This window comes from Clytia hemisphaerica, unplaced genomic scaffold (assembly GCF_902728285.1).
Source record: "Clytia hemisphaerica strain Z4C2 unplaced genomic scaffold, Clytia hemisphaerica genome assembly, whole genome shotgun sequence".
Lineage (NCBI taxonomy): Eukaryota > Metazoa > Cnidaria > Hydrozoa > Leptothecata > Clytiidae > Clytia > Clytia hemisphaerica.
Window position 1 is genome coordinate 917,170 of NW_027103900.1, and position 15,265 is coordinate 932,434.

The window sequence follows — 15,265 nt, forward strand, 5'->3', positions numbered from 1 at the left end:
CTCCGTCGTCCTGAGCTAAACCTCAAAATCTTTTTGTTTTAGTCTTATCGAAAAATGAGTTATGAGAATTTGAAATATATGAATATGGGTTCTTCGTCAAAATTCTATTGTTTTTTTTGCTAAAACTTGAAGCTTTATAATGTCGCAACTAAAGGGATAATTTAAAATAAACTATCACCTGGGAACGTAACGTAGTAAAAGCAATTACTTTCCTAGAGCCTTGAAAAAAACCTGATATCATAATCCTCCTTTCGCATTACCTAATCCAATACGTCATCAACTAAAAGGATTTCCAACTTTCATTGAGAGGCCTGTAATATGATTTTATAAGATATTAAAATTACTTCAAAGATAAACTTTATGAAAAGGTGTTTTTGAACCTCAGAGAGCAGGAAAATTTATCAATGCTTTCAAAATAAGATATTTTTTTATTTTTTCAGTGCGATTCATTGGTACATTGGTCGGATATATTCATGTGGCGACATCACCATTATCAAGCCATTGTTGCAGCCTATGAAAATCTGTCCAGTCAAATAACTAGTGAAACTCAATCTTCTAGTAATCACGCTATGTTGGGTAAGAAAACCACCATTTTTTTTAGGAAATAATGAAAACCTATAAGAAAGCTCATAACACGTTTCTTTTCCGCCCCTCTATAAACATTTGAGTTTGAGAGAACTCTTATGAGATTTTTCTTCATGATAACTAACATGGCTGTTGCTTTTGTAAGTATGTATCTATTATTTTAACCTTGACCATAACACACACAAGGAATATGACGTCTGTCTCGTGAGTTGACTCAATCAACCAGTAGATCCAATCCCCAAGCGTCTACATTGGATTTCTCATAATTTTTGTAAAAACTTGTCATAGCAGAGCTTTATGATGTAAGTGAGTGAGTGAGTAAGTTTGCGACTGCACACGAGGGCGGCCTAAAGGCTCGCTTTCCTGGCTCCCCAAGGTAGCCTGTCTCTGGATCTTTGTATTCACTCTCGATGCTTCTCTTTAATTGCTGAGAATCAAGCAAAGAGGCATCAAGCACCATTTTGGGAATCTTTGGTATGACCCAGTTGGGGGTCGAACCCACAACCTTGCGCACCATCGTTGGATGCTCTACCTTCGTGCTACAGCCGCTACATTTTCCTCTCTTTTTTTCTCCATTTGAACAGGTGTACACGCTTCAGCTTGGTCGATCATATATTATGGATACATTGCCCGTAAACATGGGCTCACTGGTGTTTGTTTGGACTCGTTGAGTAGAATCCACACCATACCTAGTGTTCCTATTGTTGACTGCTTCCAAAAAATTCGTCAACAAGTCAAATGCTACTTGCAAATGGCTGGTGAGTTCTCAAACCCTAGTTTTTCCTTGCTCCCCATCTTCACATTGGTCTCACCGGTTGATTTATACATAGAGATTCCTTAATAGACTGATGAGCTTCGATAATGTACCAGTTAGCTTTCGAACTAGATCAATAAACTCCTCTATTTCACAGTCAAAGTCTTGGGATTTTACATTTAGAGCATGATAGATTTCTGCTCATCCTCTAACGAAAAAGTTTTCCGTCTGACGGAAATCTGTCCAGTTGAGAGACACTACTTCATTTCCGTCTTGCCTGTAATAGGAGTTTTCGTTTCAAATCCTAGTGGGCACCAGCAGCCTAGTTGCAACACTGAAATATATCTAAATAGGCCGACGATTCAGACTAGTTGCGGTGATTTTACCACAGGAATCCTTACTTTTTGTATCCAATTCAAAAAACTTAGTTAAATTCATTTTGTCTTCTTTCAAAGGAGTGATGGGGAAACAAGAGTTACAAGAAGGTTTAGAAGTTATCGAATCCACCAACCTCCGATACTTCTCCAAAGAAATGACCGCCGAATTTTTCGCCTTAAAAGGCATGTTTTTAGCACAAGTAGGGCGCTCTGAAGAAGCTAACAAAGCATTTTCAGAGGCTGTTCAGATGCATGACACTTTAGTTAAAGCATGGGCCCTGTGGGGTGATTATTTAGATAATTTATTCGTTAAAGAGCGCACGATAACTTTGGGGATTTACGCGCTTATCTGTTACTTACACGCTTGTCGAAGCAACCACGAAACGAAGTGTCGTAAATATCTTGCGCGCTCCTTGTGGCTGCTCACCTATGACGATGAAAAAGGGAGCCTGGCGGAGACTTTGGAGAAATATTGCGTGGGCGTTCATCCCGCCCATTGGTTACCATGGATACCTCAACTGTTGACATGTTTAGTACGTAGCGAGGGACAACACGTGCTCAACTTGATTTTCTCAATCGGTCGCGTGTATCCGCAAGCTGTTTACTTCCCGATTCGTACCTTATACTTAACACTCAAAATTGAACAACGCGAGAAATACAAACTCGGATTAGCGCAGAGTGGTAAAACACCCACGGCAAGTACCTCTTCAAAAAGTGCTGACTTGGCAAGAAAGCAAGCGGCCATAGTAGCATCGGCATCATCCTCCACAACGACGACGAGTAACAATAGTACAACCTTAAGCACTTCATCAGTATCTAACGTTACCATAACAACGAGTTCAAGTGATGTTCCCAACCCTGCTGCACTCGCTGCCAAGGTATTAACTATTTCTTTTCTTCTTTAAAGGATAATCCACAAGCCGCCATATTTTTATGAACTTCTATAATTCAATAATTTTCATCAATATACTTCACCATCCAGTGTTAATCGTGTATAAATTTTCTGCTAATTTGAAATATAAAAATGGCCGTACATTTGTATCATTTTGCTATTTAGGTCACACCAGTCGATCCCACCAAAGGCACCAACACTACCACATCACCTTTAACAACCAGTAGCCAATCTGGAACTACCACAACGGCTTCTACTACTCCGTCAGCAACAACCAAAACTGCTTCCACCGCTACTGGTATTATTCAATTTTTACAGACATTTTTACATGACTCGCCTTCTTCTTTTCATTCCATTTTTAAGCAGCAACGGCTTTCCGGCAAATAAATTTTTTTTATCCGATCCGGGCAATGTATAGAAATTAATAGTCAAGCAAAATTATTTACAAACCAATTTTGTTTACTTTCAGATCCATCCACTTCAACGACAACGACGATAGAGAAGACAAACACAACCGCCACACCATCACCAGCAACAACAACGACAACACTAGGTGCAACTTCCGCCACAACCGCCACGACTACTACCTCTACCACTGGTGGTGGAACAGGTTTGATTATTTAAATATCTTTAAAATTCACCCTTGTGTAAATGACATTGACCATTATAAACATAAACGTAGGGATCAGTCTCTTTTGGAATCATTGTTTGGGAAATTTATCATAATACGTCTCATATATATCTACCTACGTTTAGGAAATTGCTACCAAAACCATAGGTTTCCACGAAATGTGAGGAATAAAATTAAAGATAAAAAACTTTCTTTTCTATTACTAAATTACCTATTATAAACAATTTTGTAGGCTCAGCATCTTCATCACAGAGTTCTGAATCAGGTGGTCTGATTCGCGCTCCACCGCAGATGTGGCGTTGTAGTCGCATCATGCATATGTTGAGAGATCTCCATCCTACCTTACTCTCCGCGTTGGAGGGTATTGTGGACCAGATGGTGTGGTTTCGCGAATGTTGGCATGAAGACGTTTTGAGACAGCTTCGTCAAGGGTTGGCTAAATGTTATCAAGTGGCTTTCGAACACCGAGCTGATGGTAAGACATATAAACTGTGTTTAATGCTCAGATTTACTAACTTGCCGTGGTAACTTGCATCAGTGGAGGGAAACTTACATAGCCTTCAAATGAATGATCTGGTTGGTCATTAAAATTTACAAAGTTAAATCAAAACAAACCCAATTTACCAAAAAATACTTGTGCAGCAAATATAAGATTCTATAATGATAGAGTAGAGCTTCGATTGGTCAGGCATTTGATGACTATGCAAGTTTCCTTCCACTCATGCCAGTTATCCGACTTCACGGTATATGTTCATCTCGCATATGTCGGAAAATAAATATTTCAGTTAAAGATTAATCTGGGAGTGGATTCTAATTTATCTGCGCTGGTACATATTCACTCTAAAAGCCATGGCTCCGTTGGCCTATACTTTATAGCCTATCTCTATCCCAACACGCGTTTTTTTTTATCACACCGTGTCGAGGAAAAAGCCGTGGTCGTCTGGTACAGGCAAGCCTATACTAGACGTCACCCACGTTTTTTCTACGCGATTAACGGGATGAAAAATCCCGGTTTTGGTGAGGTGCTCGCTATGGCTCCGTAAGAGAATCTGCCCAGGTTGGCTGACCACTTTGACCTTTTTCATCCAGATTTAGGATGTATATTAACTGAGCTTTTGAGCGCGCGGTGTGCGTGCAGAATGAATGATCTGTAATGAGGTTAGGTTTTTATAGTCAAGTCCAATTCAACACATCAACTATATTACAATCAACTCTCCTTAATTCGAACCTCTTATTGGAATCTTTCTGTAATTCGAACTAAAATGTTGGTCCCCTATGCTCGAATAGAGAATAAAATACTCTCTGTAATTCGAATCTTTTTCTAATACGAAGACAATTTCTTGCCCCCTGAAGATCGAATTAGAGAAAAAGTTAACTGTACTTTCAACCCGGCATTTCTCTTTTTAGTAAACAGTGCACAAATCACACCTCGAACTTTAAGTTTCGTTAAAAAGTTAGTCAGTACCTTTGGTATCGGTTTTGAAAGTGCATCAAATGTCTCGCAAACCTTTTCATCTGCTGCTTCTGAATCGCTCGCCAGGCGGGCACAAGTGACCGCTCAAGACCCTGTTTTCCAAAAGCTGAAGAGTCAATTCAGTGCAGACTTCGATTTTAGGTAAGAATTTAAGTTAGAGCTTTCTTTAATTTTCCTCCTGTTGTTTAAAGATGAGACAGTAAAAATGACTGTTTTTTATCGTGTTACTAGGGAGGGGACTTAGAAAAAGAAAATTAGAAAGAATTTAGTGGCATATGTATAAAAGCTGCCAAATTATATAAAAAGAAGAAAAAAATCAAAATTTTTGACCGGGGACCCTTTTCAGGGTCCCCCCGGGCCCCATTTCTGCGGGCTACTCAGAGCGACCCCGGACCAAAAATAGCCTAACACCAACTTTCTTAAACATAGTCATGTGGCATATCAAATTATCAGAAATTTTATGCTGATTCCAAAAAACATTAGTAATAGGGGTCAGAAATAAAGCTAAAAAAAGTTATGACCATATCTTGGACCAGATTTTGAGTAAATTGCATAATTCGCAAGAAATTCGAATAGAATCTTGATTATGACTAACATTTCATGTAGTTAGTAGTTAAACTTTGACAAAATTCTGGTTTATTGAATGTAACTGTTTTCATGATATGAAGACATTTTCAGGTTTATTTAAGTTTTTTTTAGAGAGAAGGATTATGAATGTAGACAAGAATGGTGAAGCTGAGGTACTTTGAACAAGAGCAAAAGATATTTTATCAAGCCAGAAATTGCCAAGTAAAAAATCAAAACAAACACAGAGGAATAAAAAGTTTTTCAATTGTAAAGAGCATCACAAACTGCCACATGAGTGGACAGATGAATGTAAAGATAACCTTTGGATGTTCTTTACCAAATGCCAAGAAAGCGTTGGAATATCTATTCACCACCAGGAAAGAATGAGAATTTTGAAAAAACTGTTGAAAAGGGTGTTGTAGTGCTATGGATTTTTTGCAATGTTTATCCAAAGAACTATCGAACATAGGAGCACGATATTAAAGTATTATCAAATAATTATGAATTATTGAAAAAAAGAAGCACTTCAAAAAAACCAGATGATTTTAAGCAAATAGGTTAAAGAATTGTTTGACATTATTGCTAAGATTTCTCTTTGATTATTGAATAATCCATTGCTAGGGCAAATTCTCTCCGGACTGACAGTGATATCCAATTCAATTCTTTGCAATTTTTGTTTAGGTACGAGTTGAGTTTAATCCATAGACCATGATGGCACCTTTAAAGTTTACATTTCATTTCAAAAGGCATTGTAGGGTACAGTCATTGATTGGTGCTAAATTTAATTTAAAAGTTCAAAAGAAAGGGTAAGGCTACAAGAAACAACCTAGGTGTAAAAATGTGGCAAAACAGGGGGGGTACAGAGGCAGGGTACTAACCCATAGGGTACTAACTTGATTTTTCACTCAATTTCTTTTTAGTACCACCCACCCATATTTAGTACCGGGTACTACTTCACTTTTGCTGTAAAAAATAGAGACACCACCCCCTAAAATCTTATATATTACAGATTAGACCAAAAGAGAGGGTACTATCTTAGTTTTTCTGACTGGAATGGACATATAATTCAAACAAACTATCATTGATTAAGTCAGAGGCTTTTGTCCTTTGATTTTAATAACACACTTCTTGACCATTCCGGAAGTTTTGTCTTCACAAAAATCAAAAAATTTCTCAAAAGATTAAAAAAAGTTTGTCAATTAAAAAAAATTTCAAATCAAAAAAATAATATTTGAAAAAAGTCAAAATATTACAAAAGACTACTTTTTTTTATTGAAAAAGGAGCAAAACTCTGTGAAAAAGTACCCAAATAGTTTTGAAATGCAAAAATAGACACCACCACCCAGCTATGGGTTAGTACCCTGCCTTTGTACCAGACATTTTACAATAACCAAAAACAAATGCCAGTATAAGGGTTTTGTACTAGTTTCACTGGTAGACTCTCTTTTTTTAACTTTCCAATTCCCTGAGGATGCTCTTAAGACCTGCCATTGAGATACTGCTAGCTGATCTGGTGCCTTCAAAATATATTTTTAACCCATTTTGATAACCCACCCCCTTGAACTCAACCTCTTGCCATTCTGCTTCCTCATTCTGCATCCTGCAAATGTAAACTAAGTTAAAGGTGTCATAATCATTATTTTAATTATTTATAAAATTGTAATAGTCTTTTAATATCATGCTCTACTGTTCAATAGTTCTTTGGATAAACATTGCAAAAAATCCATTGCAATACAACCCTTCGCAACAGTTTTTTCAAAATTCTTATTCTTTTCTGTATTGACCATATTAGTGGTGAATAGATATTCCAACGCTTTCTTGGCAGTTGGTAGAACGTCCAAAGGTTATCTTTCCAACATCTCAAAATTAACACAGGTAATACAATCTTTACATTTATCTGTCCACTCATGTGGCAGTTTGTATGATGCTCTTTGCAATTGAAAACTTTTTATTTCTGTGTTTGTTTTGATTTTTTACTTGGCAATTCCTGGCTTGATAAAATATCTTTTGCTCTTGTTCAAAGTACCTCAGCTTCACCATCCTTGTCTACATTCATAATCCTTCTCTCTAAAAAAACTTAAATAAACCTGAAAATGTCTTCATATCATGAAAACAGTTACATTCAATTAACCAGAATTATGCCAAAGCTTAACTACTAACTACATGAAATGTTAGTCATAATCAAGATTCTATTCGAATTTCTTGCGAATTATGCAATTTACTCAAAATCTGGTCCAAGATATGGTCATAGCTTATTTTAGCTTTATTTCTGACCCCTACTACTAATGTTTTTTGGAATCAGCATAAAATTTCTGATAATTTGATATGCCACATGACTATGTTTTGAGAAAGCTGGTGTTAGGCTATTTCTAGTCCGGGGTTGCGCTGAGTACCCCGCAGAAATGGGGCCCGGGGGGACCCTGAAAAGGGTCCCCGGTCAAAATTTTTGATTTTTTTCTTCTTTTTATATAATTTGGCAGCTTTTATACATATGCCACTAATTGTTTTTTTCTAAGTCCCCTCCCTAGTGTTACTTCGAATAAACGCCCCTTCTTAAAGTAAAGTACCTAAAATAAAATACGGTATTTCTAACCGCTTGGGTTTCATTGTCATTCAGGTTTAAAAGCGATTTTCTCCTCAAATCAAAGTTAACCTAAGCGAACTTTTGCGTTGGATGCTGATATTTATAACATGGTAACTTATCTTTAAAACCATTTAAAACTTTTCTTTTTCAGCCAACCGAACTCAATGAAGCTTCACACGTTGATCTCGAAGTTGAAAAAATGGATCAAGATCTTGGAAGCCAAAGCGAAACTGCTCCCCAGTTCTTTCCTCCTAGAAGAGACGTGTCGTTTCATCAGTAACTTTTCACAGTCCACAGCTGAAGTGGAACTCCCTGGTGAATTCCTGATGCCCAAAGCAACAACGGTAAGGCTGAATTTCATGCAGAAAAACCATTTTGGTTCATTTTGGCATAATTATGTCCTGATAGGCCTTTTCATAAATTACGTCACGAACATCACTTGCCTCGTATTTAAACAATTACCATGGCTATTATGTCCCTTGAGAAAGAATGATCTTTTTTATGAATAGAAAGTAGTTTACTAAAATCTGCTGGGAGTTAATCACCATCGCAACAGGGGCGGGGTGAAGCAGTTAGTACAAGACATCATGCCGGTTAGTACCGTGGTGGTGTGCCATATGAATTGGATAAAATCACTTAGTACTCAGATGTACTAACTGCAAAAAAGGGTGGTCCCCTGCTAAAAATTTGCCAAATTTTGGTACTAACTGTGTAAAAAATAGGATTTTGTGAGAAAATTAAAAAAAAAAGACCATATTTTACCAAAAAAAATTTTTGGGAAGTAGATTTTTTTTTCAAATTTTCGAAATTTTTTTTTTAAATCTTAAAAACAATTTGCTGGTTGCAATAGAAATTTGATTTTCTAAAATGTTGTTTCCTATTGAAAGTTATGGAAAATTGAATCATTTTTAAGATATTAAATTTTATTTTATTTGATTTTATTGAATTTATGAAGGTCAAAAGCCTTTTTCAAGGCTAAATTCTGTACTAAGTGTACCAAGGTGGTGGTGTTACTAACTTCTTCCGAGAAAGCAGTTAGTAGGCATGATGTCTTGTACTAACTGCTTCACCCCCCCCTGATCGCAATAATTTCAAAACGAGGCAAGTGATGTTCGTGACGTAATTTATGAAAAGGTCTATATTGACAATTGAATTAATAAATCATAAAGTGTTGAAGAATATCTCGGTAAAACAAGAACGAAATATCGAAAAATAAATAACTAACTTACAATCTCCTACACCATGTTTTTATGCCGGATCAATTTTCAGGTTATGCAGTATGATTAATTATTTCAATACTTTTGTATAATCCTTTTCTGAAGGATAAATTGTTTTATTTCAAACCCATTTTCATTTAATTTTCCAATTTCATATTTTTTATCTTTTCTTACAGCACAATGCATTTTACGTTCGTATAGCAAAATTCATGCCACGCGTCGAGTTAGTACAACGTCACAACTTCTCCGCGAGACGTCTAACCATACGTGGACACAACGGCAAACTCTACCCGTACCTTGTCGTCAATGACGCATGGTTGACGGAGTCACGCCGTGAGGAACGTGTGTTGCAATTGTTACGTATGCTCAATCATTTCTTTGATAAACGTAAAGAGACGTGTCACCGTGGTCTACAGTTTACGGTACCCCGTGTCGTGGCCGTGTCCCCGCAAATGCGATTGATTGAGGTAAGAATAAGAATATTTTTTATGTTTTCAACCTTAGATAACCTGGCTATACAGCAAGCGTCATACTAAGAACTATTAATTACACATTCGCTGCACTCAAAGTTTCATGTTTAAATGGCGAATTTACTTGTTTACATTATGAAAATATCATTTCGATTCAGGTACATTTGGAATCTTTATTTTATCATTTTTTTGCTTTTACACGAAACTTTTGAACTACAAAAGAGTTTCCAGTAACTCTATCGATCATTCTTAGTTCCTTGTAAAAACCTCAGGGTGTTAAATGTTCAAAGGTTTCTGATTTGCAAATTTCTCATTTTCCACAGGATAACCCCTCCTTTATTTCACTGAGTGAGATTTACAAAGAACGTTGCGGAAAGCGGCGTGTGGACCCTGAACAACCCATCGCTCTCTATTACGAAAAGATGGCGCAAATTCAGTCACGTGGTTTCCCATTGAACCATCAATCTCTACGTGAAATTTTGAAAGAGGTAAATTACTTTTTCTTTGGAAGGATGCATAGTTTTTATCATAGATTTATAAAGCCCGAAGGACTAGATGTCGTGCTTTGACTGAAAAGTGTGCCGTAGTTAGGTAGGAAATCCTAGCTAGGTCACGTAACGTAAGCTATATATCCTTGTTCAGTTATTTTATATAGTCAGTGAGTGTCACATTTGTTGCACAGATAGTTCTAACTCTCAACAAGTTGAGATTGTTAAACATCGAAATGGAGTAAGGGAAGGGTTCGGCCAGGGAAGAATTCAAGCAATCTTAAACCTCCATACATCGACTTATTTCAATAGATTCAATCGACCGTTGTCCCTGACACCCTACTCAAAGAATGGACCATGGCTACTTACCCAACGGCAACCGAATATTGGACTTTCCGTAAAAAGTTGAGTCAGCAGATTGCATTGGCCGGCTTTATCGAGTTTGTGCTGCATTTGACTCGCTTAGGACCGGAGATGATCAACATCGCAAAGGATTGTGGGAATGTCACTTTCAATTATTTCAGATTCGATATCGACGATTCTAAAGGTTTGGATCGAATAATTTTACTTGCCTTTTATCATTATAAGTGATTTAAGGCATGTTGTTTTTCCTGTAAGGTAGTTAGTTTAGAACTAGATCCTGACCTACTGAGGATGACGGTAAATTCGATCGTTCTCAAATTTGCTGCGAATTGTCCACCGTTACTCTTACGTTCTCCAAAGGGTATGTATAGACTGGCCAGGGGGGGCACGCAGTTACTACAAGACATGATGTGTAGTAAGGGCTTTTTCAACACTTTTTTTCAGGACCACCACCCTTTGCAGTTACTATACCTTGGTAGTAACTGTTTTCAGAAAAGATTTCCAGGTACCACCCCTGTTTTTGAGTGATATCATCAAAAACATGCTCGAAATTACCCTAAATTGCGATTATTTTTCAACCTAAAGCCATTTTTGTGCTAGATTTTCTTTTAATTTACTTGGTTAACAGCTGTTGAGAACATTTTAATGATAATTAGGGAAAGCATAATTTCAAAGTTGGGTCTCAGAAAAAAAATTTTTCGTCCATTTATAACAAAAATATTTTTTTTAACAAAGAATTTTTTCACAAAAAAATTAATTTTTTGTGAAAAATCTTGAAAGTTCTCTAAAAGAATTAAGATATAAGCACTTACTACACCAAAAGTGCTAGTTTTAGTGTTTGGCACCACCCCCAAACAGCAGTTACTACACTGTGTAGTAACTGTTTTCATAACTTGTGAATACAGTACCACCACGGTAGTAAGTGTCATACTGTCTTGTAGTAACTGCGTGCCCCCCCCCCCCCTGGGACTGGCTATAGTTTTCTTGTTATCTTTCAGCTTTCTTCAAGTTTCGAGATTCAACTTTTCGGTTGTTGTGACACCCTTGCTCAATCGGACATTTTGATTCGTCTTTCTAAGCTTTTGTAAAAGTAATTATTCTACAGTAATTAAAATTTCATTTAATCTAGTTTAGTATGAATAAATTTAACCGAACTTCTTCTCCACCAGGTGAATTAGATGCAAACCGTCCAGTTCCATTCCGCCTTACGCCCAACCTGTGGGAGTTCATTACGCCCGTCGGTGTTCATGGAGTGATTGCGCACAGTATGATCGCTGTCGCTCGTTGTCTGGTTCAACCACAATTCAGCATCAATAGTTATTTCAAAACTATCCTCAAAGATGAGCTGATCGGATGGAATAAAAAGGTTTGTCAAAAAAATCATGATACCCATGACGTAACATTTTATACGAGAGCACCTTAAAAAAACTGGGGGGGGGGTGTTTGCCAGTAATTCTCAAACAATAAAATAAGTGGAAAGCGTTCGGACTATTTTTGCGGTGCTACCGTTAAAGAACATTACGCCATGAGAAACAATGAAATATTGATATATAAATTTTTTTGGGCAGTCCGAACATTTTACATCTGTACTCTTCAATAAATTTTGTTTCAATATCAATACCTCACCATCATGTTTTGACTACTCTCTCGATCGGTGTGTCGATCGTGCGACGTTTGTTAGTCCGATCACTTATCTGGCACCTGATGTAGAAATTTTCTTCCGACACGCTAAAAGCTCTGAAGGTCGGGAAAATTTTCAACATCTGGAAGAAATACATTACGGAATTTCGCCCCTGACCGCGTAATTTTTTAGAAAAATGGGCCCGAGTGCAATTTGGACAGGGAAGGTGTCATGGCCGACAAAATTTGGGTCAGAAAAAACTTCAAAAGGTTTCACGAAATAAATTCAAATACAAAACTTTTTGGAGAAGTAATCATGCAAAATATTATCATTCTTTTCACAAGGAGGGCATGTAGAAATACTCAAATAAGTATTTTTCCTTCTTTAAACTGATCACAGAAGCAAAAACAAAATAGAAATAACATTGTACACAAAAAAAAGCCTGAAAGAAGAGAAAAGTCATAATCATCATCTATAATAACACTAAAAGAAAAACTAAAGCTATAGAAAATGAATACTTACCCTCAATGAACACTTTTGTGAAGTTTGATAAAGATTTTATCCAAAAAACTTCAGTTCTGGAGAACACTGAAGTGAAGTCGGTTTGTCGGTTGTCGGCCGGTGGACAACAGTTATATTTGGAGGACGGTCTAAGGTCTAAGATAGATAACAACATGAAAGTAACTGATAAAAGCCCATAGGAACATACCTGCTTTAGTTTCTTTGGTCTTTGAATGGTATAAAATTTTAGAAAGTGCAGAAAAAATCAGCCATCAAAACAAACAAAAACAAAAGTTATGATTATCAACTTTTCTGTGGTAGAAACACATTTTTTGGGTTGGTGCACATACAGAAATTACACTGGATACTAAAACTAATATTCAGGGAGTGATAAGTACAGTTAAACTACAAAAAATCCATCCAAAGAAACCAAAAACAACCATTGAAAATTACATCAGCCATGTTGTTTGTAATTTTTGCCGACATACTCATGACGTGGTAACTAACGACAGTGATTTGACGGTCTTTTTGAGGCGCCAGATCTCAAAAAAACAATTTTTGAGCGTTCAGCACGGCCCCGAAAATGAGGGCTAAACTTATGTCGGCACATCAATGGACGACTACTATTTCTCTCCGATGGTATATTGGCCCGCTCCTTTAGAGCTTTAGCGTGGGCGGCCGCCAATACGCCATCGGAATATCAGATAATCCGATCATAGGATCTTAGAGGAAGTGTAAAAAGATTAAAAAATAAAAAATGGACACAAATCACCTATCAACCCCAACACCACAAAGGGGTTTACAAAGGGATGGATAAAGAAAAATGTTTGAATATCTGTATGATGATCAGTGCAACTTGACTTGATCTTCAGACATTTCAGACATCCTTTCTGGTAAACCCTAACCCAGTCTCTTCACGATTTATGGGTAGGAAGCGTATTGGTCATTCAAACTTTACTTATTCGAACTCTTTTCCATTTCAAAGATGGTACTTCATGGCAGAACTTAGCGAATTTTTTTTGTTTCAATTTTAGAAACAAGATGAACAAAACCCATTGTCTTCAAACAATCAATCAGAAATGGACAACGAAGTTCTCATCAACTTGGTGACGTCAGCAAGCACTGCAATGATGACTCGATTACAAAGTAAGGGAAAACTAATAAGCATTTCTCCATGTTCGAACGTATGGAATAGGGAACGTTTTGAAAATAAAGTCGAATCTTCTCAAATGTTTCCAACAAACTAAACGTCTGAGCTTATTGTCATATCGATTCTGTGTTCTAAATACATATTTAATAACTTGCCACACAACGTTCTCAGGGAGACAAAATTTGAAATGTTCTTTCATTACAAAATATAAGTGATAAATAAAAGTTATCGGACAGTTGCGAGTACAATATGAGAAATATATTTTACGAGTTCCGATGTCTGATAACTGGTTTATCGGTGACCCATAAATGCACTTTTTGTGTTGGAATAAAAGCGCAGGGCACTTTTGTCGCAAAGTGACGTTAGATTGCTGCTACCGCTACAATGCAACAACATCTTTTCGTCAATTTATATTTTGTACATCGATCAAATTGCAGATATTTTTTGGATCCCCGATAAAAAATAATTTCAAAATAATATCAACTCTTACAACTATTAGTTTCCATTGCACCTTTGCGTCTTCAAAGTTTCTGGGAAATCTTAACTCCATTTATCTCCTTTATATATATCGATAAATTCTTTTTACAGATCTTGCAATCTTTGAAAATGGGGAATCGAAAATCTCAACTTTGATCAGCGCTGCATCTAGCCCTGATAACACATGCCGAATGGATCCCGCATGGCATCCCTGGCTTTGAATTGTGTCCGGAGATCTATCCCGTGAGATATTGAGATAGTAAAACCTTTTTGGATCTTTATACAAAAAAAACAGACCATGTGCTTGTAAATAAATGGCCATGAAATGTATACCTGACCGAAAAAACGCCACCAACAGCCTTCTTTCTCAAGTAACAGATGTTCATTGGTCAAAGATACATTCTAACAGAAAAGTGTAAACCGAGAAAATAAAGTTGTATATATTATTTTCTTTTTGAAAATTTTCATTTTTAACTTTTAGTGAGTTCTTTTTGCAATTTTAGTTACATTACGTTTTCTTTTCTTTTTTTTTGAAACCATTCCTATTTCATTTTGGAATTTGGATTTAGTGAAAAATCATTTGACGGACTTAATTCTTAGGCCTAAACCACAGTGGTTTGTTAGGGCCATTTACAAAACAGATAAAATTAGCTAACTAACTGGGCCCAAAACCCAATATATTATGACTTAGCGTGCTAAATCGACTTAGCGTGCTAACTTGACTTAGCGTGCTAACTTGACTTAACGTGCTAACTCGACTTACCGGAGACACAGGAAAAAAATTTCGATTTCCAAGGTTGGAAATTTCAAGTTTTCTTAGTTGGAAAAAAGATAAAATCTAATGGAAAATCCAACCTGGAAATGTGGGACATTCTCCAAGGTTGGAAATTTTGCATTTTCCATGGCTTGGAATTTTCAAAAATCCTGGTTGAAAATAGCCAAAATCCAAATTTAACAAGGTTGGAATTTTTTAAAATTCAGTTGGAAATAAGCCAAAATCCAAATTTAACAAGGTTGGAATTTTTTAAAATTCAGTTGGAAAAAAGCAAAAATCCAAATTTAACAAGGTTGGAATTTTCGAAAATCTAGGTTGAAAAAAGCCGAAATACAAGGT

The 15,265-nt window shown here is 36.6% G+C and overlaps 1 protein-coding gene across 2 annotated transcripts in view; it reads left to right on the forward strand.

Moving 5' to 3' along the window:
- LOC136808826 (transformation/transcription domain-associated protein-like) overlaps nt 1-14,465 on the forward strand; it is a 43,164-nt gene extending 28,699 nt beyond the window's left edge. The window contains exons 48-61 of one of the 2 annotated variants that reach the window (XM_067065374.1): nt 441-576; nt 1,170-1,343; nt 1,795-2,594; nt 2,774-2,906; nt 3,078-3,218; nt 3,472-3,714; nt 4,647-4,854; nt 8,016-8,208; nt 9,258-9,548; nt 9,875-10,039; nt 10,352-10,586; nt 11,572-11,768; nt 13,559-13,670; nt 14,263-14,465. In XM_067065374.1, coding sequence (XP_066921475.1) covers nt 441-576; nt 1,170-1,343; nt 1,795-2,594; nt 2,774-2,906; nt 3,078-3,218; nt 3,472-3,714; nt 4,647-4,854; nt 8,016-8,208; nt 9,258-9,548; nt 9,875-10,039; nt 10,352-10,586; nt 11,572-11,768; nt 13,559-13,670; nt 14,263-14,372 — 3,138 coding nt within the window. In that variant the 3' untranslated portion in view covers nt 14,373-14,465. The remainder of the gene's footprint in view (nt 1-440; nt 577-1,169; nt 1,344-1,794; nt 2,595-2,773; nt 2,907-3,077; nt 3,219-3,471; nt 3,715-4,646; nt 4,855-8,015; nt 8,209-9,257; nt 9,549-9,874; nt 10,040-10,351; nt 10,587-11,571; nt 11,769-13,558; nt 13,671-14,262) is intronic. The other variant, XM_067065375.1, reaches the window with a different exon arrangement.
- Nucleotides 14,466-15,265: the final 800 nt, after the last annotated feature.